This window comes from Macrobrachium rosenbergii, chromosome 4 (assembly GCF_040412425.1).
Source record: "Macrobrachium rosenbergii isolate ZJJX-2024 chromosome 4, ASM4041242v1, whole genome shotgun sequence".
In the NCBI taxonomy this organism is placed as follows: Eukaryota; Metazoa; Arthropoda; class Malacostraca; order Decapoda; family Palaemonidae; genus Macrobrachium; species Macrobrachium rosenbergii.
In genome coordinates, this window is record NC_089744.1 from 33,917,466 (window position 1) to 33,937,691 (window position 20,226).

The following is a 20,226-nucleotide window of genomic DNA, read 5'->3' on the forward strand; positions in this document are numbered from 1 at the left end:
GCAATATGCGCGCCTTGTTTGGTAACAGCCCCTAGGGGATGACTATACAAACATAAAAAAAGACGGTGAATATTATAAACATACACAAACAACAAACAAAAACAAAGCAAAGGGAGTAAATATCCCGATTTGCGACTGGCGGGAACCAGGCCGCGTTAGTGGTCTTTAGTTGTGCCAAACATGGTAACAAATTGTAAATCCAGACTCCTGGAGACTGACTACCGACAACGCGTGTACTCCATATGGCCAAGACATGATCACTGATATCCTACCCAATGGCAAGTTCGGCCTATACACACCGCCAGGAAATCAGACGACCTGTTTATGCCTGTTACTTTTAGTAATACTGAGAATTAAAAGACAATCTCGTTTACAGTACTCCCTTACTATGTCCGTAATTTCAGAACGCCCTCAATCAACTTTATAAATTCACGCGTACACATTTAAAATTCAAAAATTAACCACCAGAACTATAGCTAACGAGCAGTAGAATGAGCGGCCCTAGGGCTAACTAAGGTTCTAGAAAGTTCCTTACTTACAATGTTATTGTCTGATGTTGTCATTACAATTAGAATCTCGCCGGTCGCCATTGTATGGTTCATCTAACAGCACTCCTTGGTTGACGTTTGCATAACCAGTGGTGAAAACAATGAAGTATGAAATGTTTGTTAACATGGCCTATTTTTTCCTAAACATAACAGGATACAATCTATATCCAACAGAACATTTCTAAAGTGAACAGGCGATGGCTAATCATTTCATGTTGAATGAATAACTGGTCGACGATCACTCCATAATACAATAATCATAGCTGTTGTCGTACCTTTAAAACGTCCGGTCCATCGGAAATCCAATGATGGCGATATCAGAAGCTCTGATGTGCATAATCCTAAAACCGCTGATGGCAAAGGTTTCGTGAAAACTCAGGGCGATGATAGTGGAATAATGAATGGAGTTTTACACTCACAACAAATCTCAAAGCAGGACAGTGACCCTACCGCCGTATCAGAGAAGGTGCGTCCACCCAAAGGGAGGCAAGATCTGCGCACCGAAGGTGGAAAACGCGACCTTTTCTACGCATTGACTTATATATTCCTACACAACAGCCTGGGTCAGGGGTTACACTTACCTATAAATTCAAAGCAAATTTATTCACATAATTTTTTTAGCATCTGATCACCAGTGAATAACAGCAGCTTAGTGTATGGCAGTTAATTCTTTTAGAAAAAGCGAATTTTTTTCCTGCATGTTTTACAACTTACCTTGAATATTGTTGGCATTTCTAGGCTACAACAGACAACATATTATTCCGCCATCTTTTAAAGTAAGTTTTAGATGTTGAGTCTTCACAGTCAATGAAACTTGAAAATTGTACGTAAGATAACTGTACAGACAATTTCAGTCAAGGTATAAAATATGAATGTACAAACTAAATTAAAACTATGAAAGTAAAAATAAAAGTACAAAAGTAAACAGAAAATTAAAAATTAAAGAACTTTCGTCCACTTGCATGTTTTTGGCTAAGACGTCCATTGTGAGACTGGATGAAGGCCCACGTTGATTTTTTTATTTTTTCAATTATAATTGGACCAACTGTTACATAAATATAGGTTTTGGGATCTTGCCTACACCAACATTCCGAAGCCAGCCCAGACTTGCTATACCACTGTTATCCAGGTCGGCATCGCAAGAAATACCAGCGATAGCGTGAGCTCTTAGCAAGCATTAAATCTCAGAGTTCAGAAAAGTGGATGATGGTATTGCTGAATTGCAGATGAGGAACCAGTGTTCACGCAACTGCAGAGCAATGCCTGGCTCTTAAGTTAACAATGGATGACATGTTTCTGAGATTTGCAAAAAAAAAAAAAAAAAAAAAAAAAAAAAAAAAAAGTAAGCTTGGAACTCAAGGCAACACCAAGTATCGTCCGATATTCAGATAACTGAGCGAGTTGTTTAGAGTATCCATGGTATATGGTAGTGAAAGAGCTTATACTTTCAACTAGTTGAGGCACATTCCCATTAAATATATTTACAATATAAACGACCTTTAATCTCTATTAAAACTAGCAGCTACTGCAACTTGTTTCAGGGAAAGCAAATGAGAGCTCTATCGTCTGCATATACAGTAGTACTATCCCCGTAGGAAGTAGTGCTATCAATGCACCTCGCGTGTTGCATTACAGGCATTACTTAACGTTCTTTGCAGCGTCCCTTAGGCCCCTAGCTGCAACCCTTTCATTCCTTTTTACTGTACCTCCGTTCATATTCCGTTAAAACCTTTACTCTCAATTTCCTTTTCAGTGCTGAATGACCTCATAGGCCCCAGTGCTTGGTCTTTGGTCAAAATTTTATATTCCAGTTCCAATACTGTACTATCGCATTTTCAAGGCCAACGGTAATTTCTACGTAAAAAAGAAGAATCAAATTTACAGACAATGCAGTGCATTTTTCAGTAGACCCAGCTTAACTGCGCTCTTGGACACAGTCAAGTGATATAAAAGGGAGGATGTATATGGAATCCAGGGGAGAATTTTCAACTTGGAAAATCGGGGACGACGCCAGTGTTCTCGTAGTTCGTTTATGAAATTCTTTCCGCCAATCGGTGAGCGACTTCTCGGAGATTGTTCGCTCCAAGGTCTAGACCTTGGTTCGCTCAGTCCCTGATGAATCACTTGGGACCGACCGCGTCGCTGTGCTGAGTACGATATATGTTCGTCATCATCGAAGCAACGTTGCTCATTTGTCAAAAATATGAAAGCGTACGTTCGAACTCGTGTCGGAACAAATCTGATTTCATGGAAGTAGCCTCGCTTCATGGGATGACACTGGCGTCAATGACCACAGAAGTCACGACGCCTGATAACCTAAAATCATCATTCATTCATGGGATGACAACAATGGATCTCAAATATATTTTTATATCAGAACGACCTTCTAAAGCAACAATTTAAGATGATATATATTATTACCTTGACGATGTAGCAATTTTTTTCCTAAGAAACGCTAGGTTTCAATGTATTTTTGTTTTTTGGTAGACAATTTTCTGAATTTCTGGATACAACTCTACCGTCGAAAGAGTCATGTCTTTCTGTTAATAAAAAACAGAACCTCACCACCAGCAGTTGAAATAGGAGAATTTCAGCAGTATTCGCAAATGAATGAATCGGCTTCATCTGAGAGCAAAATTAATCGCAAATATATTTACGTCATGTGAGCAGCAGGAACAGCCTCTTGACAGACGGCGTGGTTGCCTGGGAACTATTTTCATGAATGGAATGAGGAGATTGTTTCTTTGGCCAAGATATATTCCGAGAGACTATTTCATACGGTAAAGATACAAGACAACAAGCATCCGTAATTTTATTACAGTGTTGATTAAAAAAAAAAAACAGTAAACTGATAAGAGCAGACTGGATATCGCCAAAATTGATTAATGATTATAACAAAGCGCAGCTGTTTTTCAATTATACACTTCGTTTGAAATACGGGTAAACTTTGAGGGTCTACATGTAGTAGTTTTCGGTCATGAATATCAAATTCGGTCTGCCTATAGTTTTCAAACACTTTTACTAATCAGTGCTGCTCATGCAGATCCTAAAGGACCAGTGTTAACAAGGCAACAAGTAAATATATTTTTCTTAATATACAGGAATAACGGAGTTCTATCGCTACCATCATTTTCAGTAACTATTGATAATCCTCTATCTTCTAAAATGCAGGGCTATTATCTCGTTCTTTTTTCAGGGCTGAACTCAATTTTAGTTTTCTGTAAAAGAAAACTGTTGTGCCGGCTTTGTCTGTCCGTCCGCACTTTTTCTGTCCGCCCTCAGATCTTAAAAACTACTGAGACTACAGGGCTGCAAATTGTTATGTTGATCATCTACCATCCATTCATCAAACATACCAAATTGCAGCCCTCTAGCCTCAGTAGTTTTTATTTTATCTAAGGTTAAAGTTAGCCATAATCGTGCGTCTGGCAACGATATAAGACAAGCCACCACCGGCCCGTGGTTAAAGTTTCATGGGCCGCGGCTCATACCGCATTATACCGAGACCACTGAAAGATAGATGTAGTTTCGGTGGCCTTGATTATACAATATAGCTGACTGACTGATTGACTGATTTACAGATTTTAGGCATACATGACAAGCACTGGGGCAACTAAGGCCATTCAGCGCTGAAACGGATATTGACAGTAAAAGGTTTGAAAGGTGTAACAGAAGGAAAACCTCGCAGTTGCACTATGAATCAATTGTTAGGAGAGGGTGGACAGTAAGATGGAAGAAAGAGAATAAGAACGGAGGTACAGTAAAAGGAATGAAAGCAGTTGCAGCTAGGGGCCGAAGAGACGCTACAAAGACCCTTAAGTAATGCCTATATTGCACCGCATGAGGTGCACTGACCCCTTGCGGGATATAAGCTATAGCGGCTGTGCAGAAAGCTCGATTGTGCCTTAAGATTTCGGCGGATTTTTTACTTGTTTTTTTTTTTCTTCTTCCCCGAAGACGGGGTTACACGAGAACATTAGTTCGCGAGTCTCACTGGCCAGTGAATTAAATCGAACTGGCACTTCTGGTGTTTGAGGAGAAGAAGAAGATGATGATCTTCAGAGAAAGAATCATCTCAAGGACCATGGTCTGAAAACCAAAACATATCTGTATCGAGAAACAAAGCTATTTTTTTTTATGTGAAAGCTGAAGCACGGGGCCTTTTGTAACTTAATCTCGCACGAAACGACTGATCAGTTTTCTTAAATGATTGGAAAGGGGGCAGGGAAAATGGAATATCGTACAGTTTTCCAAAACATGGAGACGTGTACTTTCAGATTGTTTCAAAATTATGGAGGGTTTGCAACAATAAAATATGCCCTTTAATTCGAATGGATAGAAGTCAAAGACTCGCACATTAAAGAGCTGGGTTCTCATTTATTAAAGGAAAAGATGCAAATGAAAACTAACTTGGCTAGTTTTTATCTAAGACTAGTTAATATTCACGGGAATACCAACAAAACACAAAGCACCAAATAAATACTCGTAGTTGTTTCTGGCATGTTCCTTACACGACTGATTGATTGATTTCGACACGAACTTACTGCTGGCATGTTGACTTGTATCTACTTCATATGTAACATTCGAATATTAAAGACTTTCAATAAAAGATAACTGACATAAAAAACTCAAGTGGGTGCAATAAAAGATCAGGGACAACTTTATGATATGACGGCGCTCGATGAGTGATTGACGTCACTGAGGTCACTTACAAACACGAACTAAGCGGTTCGAACTTGAATCTAGAGAGAATTTTATTACGAAAATACTCTGCAGTTTAATGTTCTTAAGCATGGAAGTTCGGCTTTCTATAAAAATAAAACACGAAGCAGTTTCTTGAGCCTGCTTTACTTTGACTTTATGCAACATACGATAGCTTTTTCATACGAATATTGAAGTCTATAAGCGTTTTATAATATTTATTTTTTCGTCACCAATATTTAAAGAATCAAACTAGATGTTTTATAGCAAGTGAAGGTTCCAATAACTCAAAAGAAGCATGATGTTACTGAACGCAATTATTCCATAAGACCAAAAAACGCCAATGTTTACATACCATTCCTTCAACTTTCGTAGAAGCTTGATTCAAAATTTATCTATTTTCTTTATCCCTCCCACTTCTTTGCTCCCTTATCCCTCTGGCCTGAGCTGGCTAAGAATACCAAGGTTGCCCCTCCCAACAGCCTCCTCTCAAAATAAAAGTGCTTCCTTAAAACAAAACTAAGCAACATTTATGCTTAAATGGCTGCCTTTCTGATTAAATTCTTACCATTTTGACTTTCTTTCTTAAACTTACCAGCAAGGAAAGGAGAGGAAAATTCTTACGGTCTGCGTTTTAAGTACCAGCTGCAAACGTTACGCTCAAGAGAACGTAGGGCGAAATAAACTTTGACTATGGTTATTTATCTAAAACTATCTAAGCAGCAACAGGCTACAGAAAGATATACTAGAAATGGTGTCTTAGGGAAAACAGCAAGGTCCAGGAAAAGTCACAACAGTTAATTTCGGGTTATCTGGGATCATGCTACATTTCAGTAATCTATACTGAGCGTGTTCAGTGAAACGCTGATGAACTTCACAATTACTACTGACAAATATAGCAACTATACTAATAATGATTAATTAGAGGCTATAGGCTAACGATAACAGTGAAGCTTACCATTGTGTTAGTTATCATTATTGTTGTTAGTAGAATTAATATTAGCAGTATTCTGATATCACAGCAGCAGCAGCAGCAGCAGCAGCAGCAATACTAAATATTAGCAAATTTCAGTGAAATGAAAACATCTCACAAAACAAATGAAGGGCTAAAAGCTAGGAAAGAAGAACGGAAAAGGATGAAGAACAAGAACAGCGGACACAGAGAACACGTCCAGGTAAAGCGGGAAGCAAGGCACAGTCACAAAAGTCAAAGCCACTTGGGCAAATTAAGCGAGGCTCGCGTGAATTCAAGCAGACCTTCCATTGAGGGACGTGTGGAAAAAATGAATTAGTTGCCCTTTGATCAGGTTAACGCGTCCTCAAGTTCTTTGGGAGGAAGTTGTCGTCAAGGCAAGTTGTTGTTCTACTTTTATGCTTTAAAAACATTTTCTCTTGTTTTTTCAGGACGAGAGGCAGGTCTAGTTTTAAGTTTCTAAAACAAGTTGTTTTTAACGTGAGCTATAATCTGTAGTTTAGGTTTTACGTTTTAAGAGGCTGTTTTAAACTCGAATGTAATTTACACGTGTTTTAACACCTTGATTTCAAAGCAAAAAATATTTTGTTTTAACACTTTGATTTCAAAGCAAAAATAAATTTGTTTTAAGTTTTAAAACAGTGTTATCAAAGCAAAAAATTAATTTGTTTTAAGTTTTAAAACCTTATCAATGCAAAATGTTAATTCGCTTAAGTTTTAATATCTTCCAATGCAAAAAAATTAAAATGCAAAAAATTTGTTTAAGTTTGGACATTTTATCAAAGCAAAAGATGAATCTGTTTTCAAGTCTTAAAACCTTGATTCCAAAGCAAACAATTAAGGTTTTATTTTTTTTTTCAAAGCAAACTTTGTACTTAAACGTCTTCAATTTTAAAAATCTCGTTTTCAATGCAAATAGCTATTTGGTTTTCAAGTTTTCGGAGTTTCTTTCTAAAGCTGTTTCAAGTTTTGCACGGCTCTGTTTAACACAAGCGGCACTTCTAAAAATAAACTTAGGAAAAGCAAAGCTGATCTTCGCAGGCGCAATTGCTGTTAATGCAATCGTCCGAGTCTTATTTTTCTAAAGTTTTTGACAAGCAACTTTGCGTTTCCGGCGAGCAGCATACTTTCAGGTATCAGTGTAGTGCATGAATGTTATTTCGCCAAGTTTCCTTACCTGTTGTAGTACACTGCATTTGGCAAATATGTCTATTCGTCTACGATGACCGCAGTTAGTGAAATGCCATCTTATAACATTTAATGAATCAACTTTATGACTGAACACGGATTAACTATAGTTTCTTTTAAATACAGGCTGGAAATTTTTGTATAAATTTTCGACGTCAAAACATTCTTGACATTGTTTTCCCATAAGGTTTGCCTTGTCTTTGTCCTACATTAAAATGATCAGCAAAACCAGATTTCTCTAAAGGACGGGAGCCGATTGCTGGTATATTAAACGCCCACAAGCTTGATATGGACTTCATTTCCATCTGACAGTTCCTTATTGAATGGAGACTAATCATGGAATTAGAAGTTCAAGCAAATGATAACATTAATTAAATGAGTACCCTTTGCGTAAGGATCAACGAATGACTTCATACGGGAAGAAAAATACATCGCATGAGCTTTTTTACGCATTTTAAGCAGCATAAGAAGCGAGTAATCAAACTGATATTTTATAGATAAAAAATAATTCTGATTTATAAATTTCGCTAATCGCTCTGCCTGTCACACTGATAAAGTCAAGGATTTTTTTTGTCTTAATGCTTAATGTCTACTCTACGAGTTAGTTTGAACCGTCACTGAAGGGATAAAATGATCGAAAAGCTCATTGTCATTCAAGAAGAATATGAGTAATGAGCACTTGGACCCTCATTATATATCAACAATCTTGCAATCGGTGATCGTTCGTGCCAAACCATAAAGAACAGCTCAGTTAGGGCGGTGACGCAACATCCTGCTTCGTAAGCGAGTCCGTGAAACGGCGAGTTCACTGCATTGAACTTTACCAGCACATAAACATGACAGCTAGAAAAAGAGAGAAAAAGAGAGAAAAAGAGGAGGACCTTGGTCACTGGCATACACGAGAGATCTCTCTCCAGCAGCCGATTAAGAATTCTATCGGGCAAGTGGTCTTTGCTTAATTCCGCCATTTGCTTCCAACTCACGGGTTCAGGGCCGTTCGAGTCGTTGTGGGTTTTTACTCTAGTTACTGTTGACGTGTTCGCATTTTAAAGAAAGCTTAAAGGTCACACACACACACACACACACACACACACACACACACACACACAGAGAGAGAGAGAGAGAGAGAGAGAGAGAGAGAGAGAGAGAGAGAGAGAGAGAGAGAGAGAGAGAGAGAGAGATTCCTTGCTAACATGACATCAGATCACGTACCTTCATTTCCAACTGAAGGGTAACCTTTGTCTAAAAAAACAAGTTCGGCCTTACAACATATTCTTTAATGTGTCTGCAAATCATCTGTTGTCAAAGACGATATAAAACACAGTAATGGTGATAACACAATCCGTAGGTACCATTCAAAGGAAATAGATGAAAATAAGGGCCAGAAAACTTCGGTGGTAAGGAACATGATACTCACTGTGCGGGAATGGTTAAGTCTTTGTAAATCTTTGAAGCACATAAATCATTTCAGATTATGAACAATATGTTCGTCTGATGATTGAGAGAGAAAAAGAAAATAGTCCATCAAGACAAGGCTTGCTTTGTTGTCGAGCCTTCATTTTCCCATTTTGTCTATGATCCTTGTGTATGGACTGTTATTTTCCCAGTAAGCCAACTGTAGGTAATAGTAGTACGGATATGCTTTTGTAACGGCTCCTTCCTTAATGATCCTTGCTCTATGTGCCTGCACAGAACCAGAAATCTTTGGGGAATCAACCCTCCATTATTTTCATCATCTTGTGAATATGAATACGATTTTTACAGATTGTACAACAATCTTTCGTATGTCGATCGAAACGTTATTCACCATTAGTGTTACGAGTGGGTTCAGAATATTGTGTAAGGTCTTTGTGCTGTTACATTACAGTGGAGAGTAAACCTCTAAGGCTGAAATATCGTCTATGGACACTGATTGGCAACATTCTGTTGTCATTTGCGGTGTGTGCCGTTTTTCCGTTTCGTCTTCCTTCGTTCTGCATAACAGCATGTTTTGAAATCCGTAGCTAGCGCTGTTGTGGTCCGCAAAGTGGAATTGAAGATGTTTTCTCTTTATGGTAATAAGAGGTTATGCAAACAAAGTAAAATGATCGTATATAAAAATAATATTGATATCTTGTTACTTAGATCAACATTCTCCCATAATCATCAGATAGATATATATACAAAATAAACATTAAAAAAGAGCGTAGTACAACCCACGCAACATAAAAACTCAGCTCAGCTGAGGGGGGTGAACTTAGAAGGAACAACAGTGTTTATGCTAAAATTACGTATCACAAAATATTGCATTGCTTTATGATTATGTTAAAGGGAGGGAAGTTATTCATGCGTATTTTGCTTTTATGAATGGGGGACACGATGACTGATATGAATGACAAATTTGTAGCAAAGTTTGGAAGCAGTTCTTTGACAATTTCCCTTAGGAAATGGAGAAAAATTTAATACTTAGATGACGACTTAGACACTTGGGATTTCTGTGGGTATTCATAACGATTTCCCTTTGAAAAAAAAAGAATGAACAAAATTCATTTATGCGGCGCAGTGTAGCTATGCAAATGATGTAATCCGAGCTCACACTGATGGTGTTGTCATTGCAAATACAGCGCTTCCCGATGGTTCAAAACCTTTCCCACCGATAGATAACTTTAAAGCTTCTCGACGCGCTTGTCCAGCCTCTTCAGCTCTTCCCTCACTTCGTTGGGCAAGTCTTCTTCAAGTTGTTCGCTGAAATATTTAGCTATATCACGAACCTCTTGCTGCCAGAAGTCCTTTGGAAGGCTAAAGAGTTCATCCATGTCAATGTTGTGGTCTTGCAGACCTTCCATTTTAATAGTATTTGGTTTAGGAATAAGTCCCACAGCACTCTCTTCAGCGATATCTTCGCCATCAATACGCCTCAAAATCCAGTCTAAGACGCGGGCATTCTCACCAAATCCGGGCCAGATGAAACGGCCTTTTTCGTCTTTTCTAAACCAATTGACGTGGAATATTTTGGGAAGGGGCTTGTCACTTCTGTTCTCCATGCTTAACCAGTGCTGCAAGTAATGACCAAAGTTGTAACCGAAGAATGGCCTCATAGCGAATGGATCATGCATGATCACCTTGCCCTTGTGCTCTGCTGCAGCAGTGGCCTCTGACCTCATGGCTCCACCAATAAGTACTCCATGCTTCCAGTCAAACGCCTCATAGACAAGAGGTACTCCTTGTGGTCTCCTGCCACCGAAGAGGATGGCTGAAATGGGTACTCCTTTAGGATCTTCCCACGCAGGGTCAATGATGGGACACTGAGCAGCAGGAGTGCAAAATCTTGAGTTAGGATGTGCTGCAGGTTTGCCAGACTCCTTAGTCCAGTCGGTGTCTCCCAACCAAGATGTGATGGTGACATTATTAGGAATTTCATTTTCTAGGCCCTCCCAGAATACTCCTCCATCACTGGTCTTGGCTACATTTGTGAAGATTGTATTGGAAAGAATTGTTTTCATGGCAACAGGATTAGTTTGCATTGAGGTACCAGGGGCTACTCCAAAGAAACCATTTTCAGGGTTGATGGCTCGGAGAATTCCATCGTCATCAAATTTCATCCACGCAATGTCATCGCCAACACATTCGACTTTGTATCCAGGGAGAGATGGGGTCATCATTGCCAAGTTAGTTTTACCACAGGCAGATGGGAAAGCAGCTGCTATATATCTCTTAACTCCTTGGGGATTTGTTATTCCAAGGATAAGCATGTGCTCTGCAAGCCATCCTTCACGTCTGGCAATAGTTGAACCAATTCGGAGGGCAAAACACTTCTTACCCAAGAGAGAATTTCCACCATAACCCGATCCAAATGAAATAATCTCATTTGTGTCAGGTACATGGGTCACAATGGTACGTTCTGGATCACAAGGCCATTGGTTGACTAGCTCCCTCTTGAGTGGAAGTGGGCATCCGACAGAATGAAGGCACTTGACAAAGTCCTCTTCTCCAAGGGTATCCAGTACAACAGATCCCATTCGGGTCATAGTGCGCATTGAAGCAACGACATAAGGGGAATCAGTCAATTCAACGCCAATCTTTGAAAGAGGAGAACCTACTGGACCCATGGAATAGGGAATCACATACATGGTTCTTCCCGCCATGCATCCTGGAAAGCGTTCGTGGACGGCCTGCTTCAGGTCATCTGGGGACATCCAGTTTCCTAAGAGCCCCTTGACACCCTCCTTAGGGGTGGGAATGGTTTCGCGGCGGTCCTTCGTCACGATGAAAGTCTTACTTTCGACACGGGCCACATCGCCTGGGTCAGTGCGAGCCAGCCAGCAGTTAGTATACTTAGGCAGGGGCTCAATCATCCCAGCCTGCTGCATCACGTTCAAAAGATGACGAAACTCGCGGTCGGAGCCATCGCAGATGTGGACGTTGGCGGGTTGACAGAGTCGGGCACTCTCCTCCACAAAGGATCGTACCTAGAAAAAGAAATAAAAGAAAAATAGTACAGTGAAACAGAAAAGAATGATTGTCAGTGGACAATACCATTACTTGAATGAAGATTCGTAAACGAAAGCATCTCAAATGAATTATAATTAAAAAAACATTGTGCTCAAACTTTTACTTTTACAGAGAGAGAGAGAGAGAGAGAGAGAGAGAGAGAGAGAGAGAGAGAGAGAGAGAGGGGGTGGGGAGGCGGTAGACAGAGGTGGGGTTCCTAAAGGTGAGTATGCACCACTCACCTTTGGCTTAAGGTTGTTAAGTTTCCCATGGGCAACGCTGAGGGATCGAACTTGGAATTCAAGGTTCTGCTTGTTCACTTCAGCAGCATTCTTGGAAGCTTCATAAATGAAGCTGTTCAGTCTGTAATAGAAATGTAACAGAGTTAGCATAACATTTTCAAAAACTATAATAGGATAAATAATGAATGAACCTGACTTTGTCAAAACTATTGCAAGCACAAATTTTGAGAATAGTCTACGATTACACTGACATACTAATTGGCATGGTAAATTTCATTACCAACGAACAAATGCTTATCAGACAAGTATGGGGCTGAGAGAGAGAGAGAGAGAGAGAGATAATAGCACGAACTGAATCATATAAAACAGATCAGTTTGCAACTCCTGACAGCAAGTTAAAACAAATCAGATACATATTTATACCATCTACTATACCTAAAATAAAGACGTTTGCAGTTACGAAAGGCGAAGATCATTTTGGAATGTGTTTTTTCTCTGATCACTTGCTGTACATAATAATACCAAAGGCACTTTAGTCTAGCTTGACTTTAGGCCACTAGTTAATGTCACTTTTTTTTGGAAGAAGAATTATGACCACTTCTCAAAACCAAGTGTTTTTCGTTAATGCTATCAGCAAACTCGACGTCCTTCGATTACATCACACGGTAACCTTCGTATGGCTTACAAAAAATTAATATATAGTGTAAACTAGTCCACACCCTGTAACGCTCGTATGGTAAATAGTCCTAAAGGCCACGGGGATACGGTGACGTGGGCGAGCGGTATACTAACAGATGTATCAGAGTGTCTCACCGGCCTCTTTCGGTATCACAACGGATTCACAGGGAAAACACAAGGTGGAGTAGTTCAGGGCAAGTCTCTGGGACAAGGACAAATAGCGGAAAACAAAAATTCAACACTAAAAGAGGGAAGGAACTGAAATAGTAACCGATTGTTCTAAGAGACCGGGGGTGGTTATATCCGCAGGGTAGAAAGGGAGGAGGAATGGGGTCGGGTTGACGGTGAGTGCGAGGGAGGCGGCCGTCGGTGGACTGTGGTCTCACTTCGCCTCCAACAATCGTTTTATACCCTTCCTTCAGATGCAGCTGTGGAGAATCCCCCAACCCCCACCGCGGTCTCTTCCCAAATCTCCCAGCATGCACTTTTCCCTAGGTGTCTCCGACAACGAGAGGTTATGCGACTTTTTATTATTCCCTAAATGTTTCTCGGTGTCCTTGATGCCTTGTAATGTCCAAATTTGAATACCAGTAGCGTCTATCGAGAAATTTGAGGGCAAGCTACAAATAATAACACAGAAAGTTTCATGAACAAGAGAGTGACTTTATAAGAGATAACGAGGATTTATCTACCCCCAGAACTAGGCCTTTTAAGTGTTGCTATCTAGTTCTCGAGATAAGAGAAGAATACAGGGTAAAGGTCTCATTGTTTAGGTGAAACGAAGAACTAACCTAATTCCTGGGTGCTTAGGTGAAACGAAGAACTAACCTAATTCCTGGGTGCTTTATTACCAGACATCCAAAAGTTAGGATTTCTGACAAATATAGCACAAAATGGCTAATCAGTAACTGCACGACTTCACAATGAAGAAAGTTCACGCTTCTGCCCTTGTCGTAACACATTTATTCCAAACCCCGTCCGAATAAAAATCTAACTTTCAGGAGGAATGAATCGACAGTTGATGCAAACATCTCATACATAAGCAGAAAAAAAATCTTCGAGGAAATTTCCACGCGCAGAGTTAGGTACAGAACACCTGCCACACCTATTCACCCCGCCCTGGCTCTTCCTTCCACCGTCTCCAATTCGACTGCCTGATGGTTATCTTTCATCGTCTATGCTACAATTCTGCTAAAACACAAAACCTGTTTCTATCGTATACCTGCGACCCACCCAAATGTTCCCTAAGGCTGTCTTAGATTACATTTCTTAGCGGGCAATGTACTAAAGTTTCTTAGGGAAGAAAAGGAATTTTGTGTTGTTGTTTAATATGACTTATAATCGTTACAAATGGGGAAAAATAATAAAGAATATGGTCACGAACGCACGCATTTAATAAAACAGGGAGATATTTTCCCGTAGATTCTACGATCCAACATGTTTATTCTACCAAAATATTGTTATAAATAAATACATTATGTAGATATACTGTACATTATATTAAATTATCCAACTACACATAAGTCTTACAGAGGAAAGCGATGAAAGCAAGACCGCATAAGGACGCTTAGTGGGCCGGAGGAGCCGAACAAAGACAAGGGCGACGCTGGCTTGGCTGATGCAATAACTATTCAAACGTTCAAGTACTTTCTCACCAAGTTCGAGCATCCGTACTCATTAAAGTTTCAGAAAAAATATATATCTTCGTATGACCACAGATTCTTTTTGGAAGACTGTTTCATAAATTATTTAAATTTAACGAGTTGAATGATTTTCAAGTACCGCTGAAATAGTCTATCATGAATTTTCACAGATTGAGTGAGAGACGAGATTCTTATCAGTGGATGCGATTATCTCGAAATTAATGCATAAAACTGATAACAAGCTAGCAAAAAATAAATAAAAACAATAAAAAGCAAAGAGATGTTTTGCGTTGAATCCCTTTTTATTTCAAGTTTGTACAAGAAACCCGAAGATACCAAAACACAAAAGAAGCTAAATATGGAATATAGCCAACATAACAACATACAGTTAATAAATACTAATGATAAACGGCAAATATTTCGTAAAGACTGGACAGTCGAAGCAATAAGTAGACGAAACACGTCGTGCAAAGCAAGTCTGGAGTTAGTTACAAACTTATTTTTAATCTGCCGATGAAATAGTTTTTTAACATAAGTCAGTGCAATCTAATGAATTATTAATGAATATTAAAACTTACCAAGGCCTCTGTACATACATTTGTATTAAACCTTACAGTACAGTACATATTAACAAAATAACACAAATCGCAAATAATAATGACTACGAATGAAAGAAAATCTTTCCACGTGAAAGGGACCGAGAACGTTTAAGAAATCAGATATCCGAATCGCTGGCTGAAATTGAAATGAAGACTTGATTCACAGGCTGAGGATACGGACGACGACAAGTTAGTTTCGCAATGCGACAGACTCGAGCGACGAGTTTATAAACAGGGCGCGTTACTTACTTAGAGTTATTCATGACGATGTCCTCGACGTTATTACTGGTGATGACCATCTTTGCCGACAAAGTCGTATTACAAGTTCTGGTAAGGTGTATGCACTATAGAGATATAACCATAGCTTGGTTTCTCTGGACCACTTGGATGAAGTGTGGCTAACGAAGGAGTGCTTCGCTCTTTTATTTGCAACCCCAACACATGCGCACCTTTTGCTGTGACGTCACAGCCCTGCGCGCGCGAAGCTCCTCGGCGAGTTCCCAGCGCTCGCTATCCGTGTTACCTTCCTTCCTTCCCAAAACATTTACTTACCTCCCGTCTCTTGTCATGCTTAAATAACATGCAAGCCGAATAAAAAATACTTTGCAATTAACAATTTCATTATAAAACAAGAGATCACAACATCAACTTAAAATAAAAATGAACTTTTCCTCACTTTGGGTAGCGTACTCGAGTGGAAATTGCCACTGGAGTCTGAACGTCAACGTTGTTGGGACCCTTTGATTGGCCAAGGAAAACCGAGCCCCCTGAATGCTTAACCAGGATTGGCTATTGCACCAACACACCTCCAGCTGCTGCGCAGAGCTGATGCAATTCAGAGGATTGGGCCGTAATGTTGGAACAGTGCGAGACAGCACAATGCCAAACAACATCCTGACCCTGTTCGCTGCTGCCTCCTACATGAATCGTGGCCGTTTCGTATAACATGACAATACAGAAAGACTGGCGGGACAGTTTCAAATCTTCATACCATTATATTGTTTTGTATCAAATGCTCTTCAATCAAAACTTTGATTTGGAAAGTGTTTCTCTGAATACAGGTAACAAACCCCATGTCGCCAATTAACGGTGGAATTAAAACAAAGAGAATGGTTTCTGACGAAAGGTGAGAAAGTCTCCAAAAGTTTTCTTATACAGCAACCTATGAACGGAAACAATCTTATTATAGGATGCAAAAGGAATAACTGATATTACTCTTCAGCAGATTTCATATTTTCAGTGTGCATATTCAAACACTAGTCTATACACACACATATATATATATATATATATATATATATATATATATATATATATATATATATATATATATATATATATATATATATCATAAACAAGTGTTTGCAAATGTACACAATTGTATGTAATCTGCACTTGAGGAATATCAATGATTGATATGTGTGGGTATATATATGTATATATATATATTGTGTGTGTGTGCGTGTATCTGGGTGAACGCACCGTTAGCGACAACATACGTTATAAAATCATGCCAGTTTAAATATACCTGATACAACAGAATATTACTGAGGCGCTATTCTTTCAACTATTAGTAACTCTTGGTACGTTTCTCCCGTGCACAAAAAATCAACCACGAACATTATATTATTTTTATTATTATTGTAAACTATCCAGACGATCTATGCAAAGGTTCCATAAAAGTTAGAGAAAATCGCAAGCATCTAATAATGTCATTCAACCACGAACATTATTATTATTATTTTTCGTTTTAACGTGCTTTAATATTATTAAACTAGCGAATGGACAGTTCAAAATAGAATAAAAAAGCGTTTAATTAAAATTAACGAAAGTCACAAGCATCCAATATTTATATCAGATAACATTTATAAGTTCATTTGAAATAACTAACCAACTAATGTTATGAAGACTGACAGTGTTCAGAATCCGATGGGCACTTTTTTTTTTTTTTTAACTCTTGAACCTTTGCTCACTTCTCCACAAGGCTTCGTCGGATTCTGTCTGTAACCTTTTTATATATCGACTGCTCTGTGTAATAACTGTGGTATGGATATCTTGCTCGTAACTAAACGTGAACAACGTATAATTTCAGTAAATTCTTCTGAAGTTTTTTTTCCAATAATTTGGCAAATAGTAACAGTGCACAACAAAAACACTTGTGCAGAAGTTTGCTGGCAGTTTTTTTGGAACTGATTTTTTATTTAATATTTTCAATTAATATAAAACAAATTTTTAAAAACTGCACTGTAATTTATAAAAGAAATAAAGTCTGTGGATGAAATAAAACCGGGTTGAAACTGTTGTGCATTTTGAAAGAGTAGAGAGAACAGAGATCTTTGAATATGGAATAAGTTTTTCGCCCTGAGGCCCCAAAAGGGTTGCAAAAGTCATATTTCAAATAATAATTCTGTTCATTCTAGAGTTATTTGTTTCTAAAGGTGAGTTCTCATGGTTTACTAACACCGTTGATTCAACATGTCACAAAGGTAAGTTGTCCTTGAGACTTAGGGAAGAGATTCTTACAATTGTTAGTCATTTCTGTTATCATTAATACTTGGAAGTGCCATGCACTACTGCCTTCGCTTTTCTGACTTGTATTGCAGTTTCTGTTTGTAATAATTTATAAATTTTATTTCTATCCAATTGCTAAATTCTTAGCTGTTTTCTCCTTTCATCACGAATGAGTCTTCTATTCAGTGGTACAACGATCTTTTCGACTTGTCTCATATACGAATGTTCAGTCACTCTGAATAATTGGCTTAAAAATGGAAATCCAGTTATGATCTACCTTCAAATGGTCTCTGTTTAATCGAATGTGTTTGTAATGTGTCTGGTAAACACCAAACATAATTAATATTTAACAAACCGTACATAGAACGACATAGTAACGTAGTAACTACAAAGATGTGTTAAAGTAGTCCAGTGCTGGTGACAGAAAGACTGGTCTGTCGTGAGATGGTTTAGACGTGCTGATCTGAGTTGATTTATGAAGTTTAGGCTGTCAAGCCAAGCCCTGGGGCACTTTCTGGCATTCGGCGCTCAAGACAGTGAAAAGAGGGAGTTGGAAATGGCTGGACAACAAACTAAAGAGATCGAGCAAATAAAGAAAATGGAGTACGAGGATTTAAAAGTGGAACCAGGAGAAACCCCCACAACTTGCATTAGAAGTCACACAGGTGACTGAAGAAAGTATACGGGAATGGAGGTAAAGTAAATGGCTAAAAAGTGGGCGCCTACAGTGCACCAAGTGAGGTCAATTGAGGACACTTTTCCCCTACGGACTTGGATGCATGGAGACATCCTCTCCAGGAGGAGAGAGAGAGAGAGAGAGAGAGAGAGAGAGAGAGAGAGAGAGAGAGAGAGAGCTCTATAACATTCTCATAAATTCCAATGTGATGCTGTTAACCACCGCGATGAATTTATATATGGTGGTTAGTTGATTGTGTAAGGTTGTAACGAGACTGAAGACGGGATTGAAGCTGGCAGCCGCTTTCCTAAGACTTGTAGAAACTAGAAAGGTACCATTTCCTTAAGACACTACTTATAGGAAAGAATGAGTCAAGTGAAAAAACTGATAATTATATATATATATAATGTATATATATATATTACACGTATATATACATATATATGTATGTGTGTATGCATGTACTGGATGTATCTCAACCATAATTTACCGTTTACGTAGCCGTTTTTTCTAGTACGCACAGCGGAATGATACTGCTAGATTTCTAACCACATCAAGTATTTTTTAGAAATATATAGAAACGCAGACCAAAAAAAAAAAAAAAAAACTTTTCCTTCTCCCTTGCCTAGCACTACCACCCATGCAATCCAACGCCATTAAGATGCATCCTAAAGCAAGATCATTATCATTACTCAAAATCACCGATGTTATCAGTGACCTTGGCTGAAGCCTGGGATATTTCAAGCCCCTAAGTTCACTGGACAGTTATTATGCAAGGTACCCGAGGACGACGACTGGGGCTGTTATTAACAAACACGGCGTGAAATTAATAAGAGGCGGCACAGGTTTTGAACACTGTCACAGGACAAGTCAGTTCTTTTCGACCCGTTCATTACCAGGTTCGTGAATCTTTCAGTGTTTTGCGTTAGCAGATCTACTTTTCAATTCGTGTACTGCACATTTCGTCGATGTTTTCGAATAGAGTATATTTCACAACAGAAATATATTCTTCTTCTTCTTCTTCTTCTTCTTCTTCTTCTTCTTCTTCTTCGAGAGAGAGAGAGAGAGAGAGAGAGAGAGAGAGAGAGAGAGAATATGGATATACAATGACAATCAATTCTGCAATACTATAAGAAAAACGAGTCTATTGACAAAGCAAATGATTAACTTAGAGATCTTGCAAAGAAACTCAGATGTGTAGAGATAAATTTGTGAGATATTTCTGAATAGGTGGCTTCGGATTCTGTGAGAGGTAGAGAGAAATTCAACAGTTCCTTGAGAAAAAGTTCGGTAATCACTTCGCCTGTTACATCTACCGTTAATTGAAAAACTGAAATGCATCCGTAAGATCGTAAGATGAAATCGTTTTGCAAAGGAATATTGTTAAATGAAGGATTACTGTGTGATCCCTTGGAAGAAATGAAAATCAAAAGGGTTTCCTTTCAGTAACTAAAGATTTTTTTTTTAGGAAAATGTGATCAAAGTTAAACATTGTGAATGTATGAATTAAGACCTGAAAGGCGCAAGGAACTTTGCAAAAGATTAAGGAGAAGAAAAAGTCGGAAAAAAAAGTGGGATTGTGAAAATAAATGTCTGGATATTGGACAAGAATAAGAGTACATCTATGAAACAAATCCACCCCACCCCCACGAAAAAAAATAAGAGTAAACTTTATGCAAACAGATAAGGTTAATAAAACTCAGACGGCCAGAGAACATAAAGTAATTTGGTAAGGTCAGGGCAAAGATGAATAAGAGAAGCAATGGAATATGGAAATTTGATGCAAGTAGTTTGTAGGTTGAAGAAGAAATTTTATGGAATTCTAATTTTTAAAAAATGGGATTACAAATTATAAATAATAATGTCCAGTATCAGGCGTTACTAGGTACTGCACGCTCGGCGTTCAATACTATGCAGTACGCTGTCCATTAGTGAACAGAACAAACCAAGGTCTCAAGAATACCTTTAGACCTTGGAACAAACAACTGGGTGTTGCC

The 20,226-nt window shown here is 38.7% G+C and overlaps 2 protein-coding genes across 4 annotated transcripts in view; both read right to left on the minus strand.

Moving 5' to 3' along the window:
* The window catches only part of Vkor (Vitamin-K epoxide reductase), an 81,546-nt gene extending 80,505 nt beyond the window's left edge, over nt 1-1,041 (minus strand). Inside the window, exon 1 of the mRNA XM_067093653.1 lies at nt 824-1,041. The gene's annotated coding sequence lies outside the window, so the exon portion shown is untranslated. The remainder of the gene's footprint in view (nt 1-823) is intronic.
* Nucleotides 1,042-9,494: 8,453 nt separating this feature from the next.
* The window catches only part of LOC136832588 (phosphoenolpyruvate carboxykinase, cytosolic [GTP]-like), a 171,138-nt gene continuing 160,406 nt past the window's right edge, over nt 9,495-20,226 (minus strand). Inside the window, exons 1-3 of one of the 3 annotated variants that reach the window (XM_067093675.1) lie at nt 15,292-15,533; nt 12,123-12,243; nt 9,495-11,858 (exon numbers count right to left, since the gene is read on the minus strand). In XM_067093675.1, the coding sequence (XP_066949776.1) occupies nt 10,056-11,858; nt 12,123-12,243; nt 15,292-15,341 (1,974 nt within the window). In that variant the 5' untranslated portion in view covers nt 15,342-15,533 and the 3' untranslated portion in view covers nt 9,495-10,055. Of the gene's footprint in view, nt 11,859-12,122; nt 12,244-12,557; nt 13,268-15,291; nt 15,534-20,226 lie in introns of those variants that run through there. The other 2 variants (XM_067093687.1, XM_067093698.1) reach the window with 2 other exon arrangements.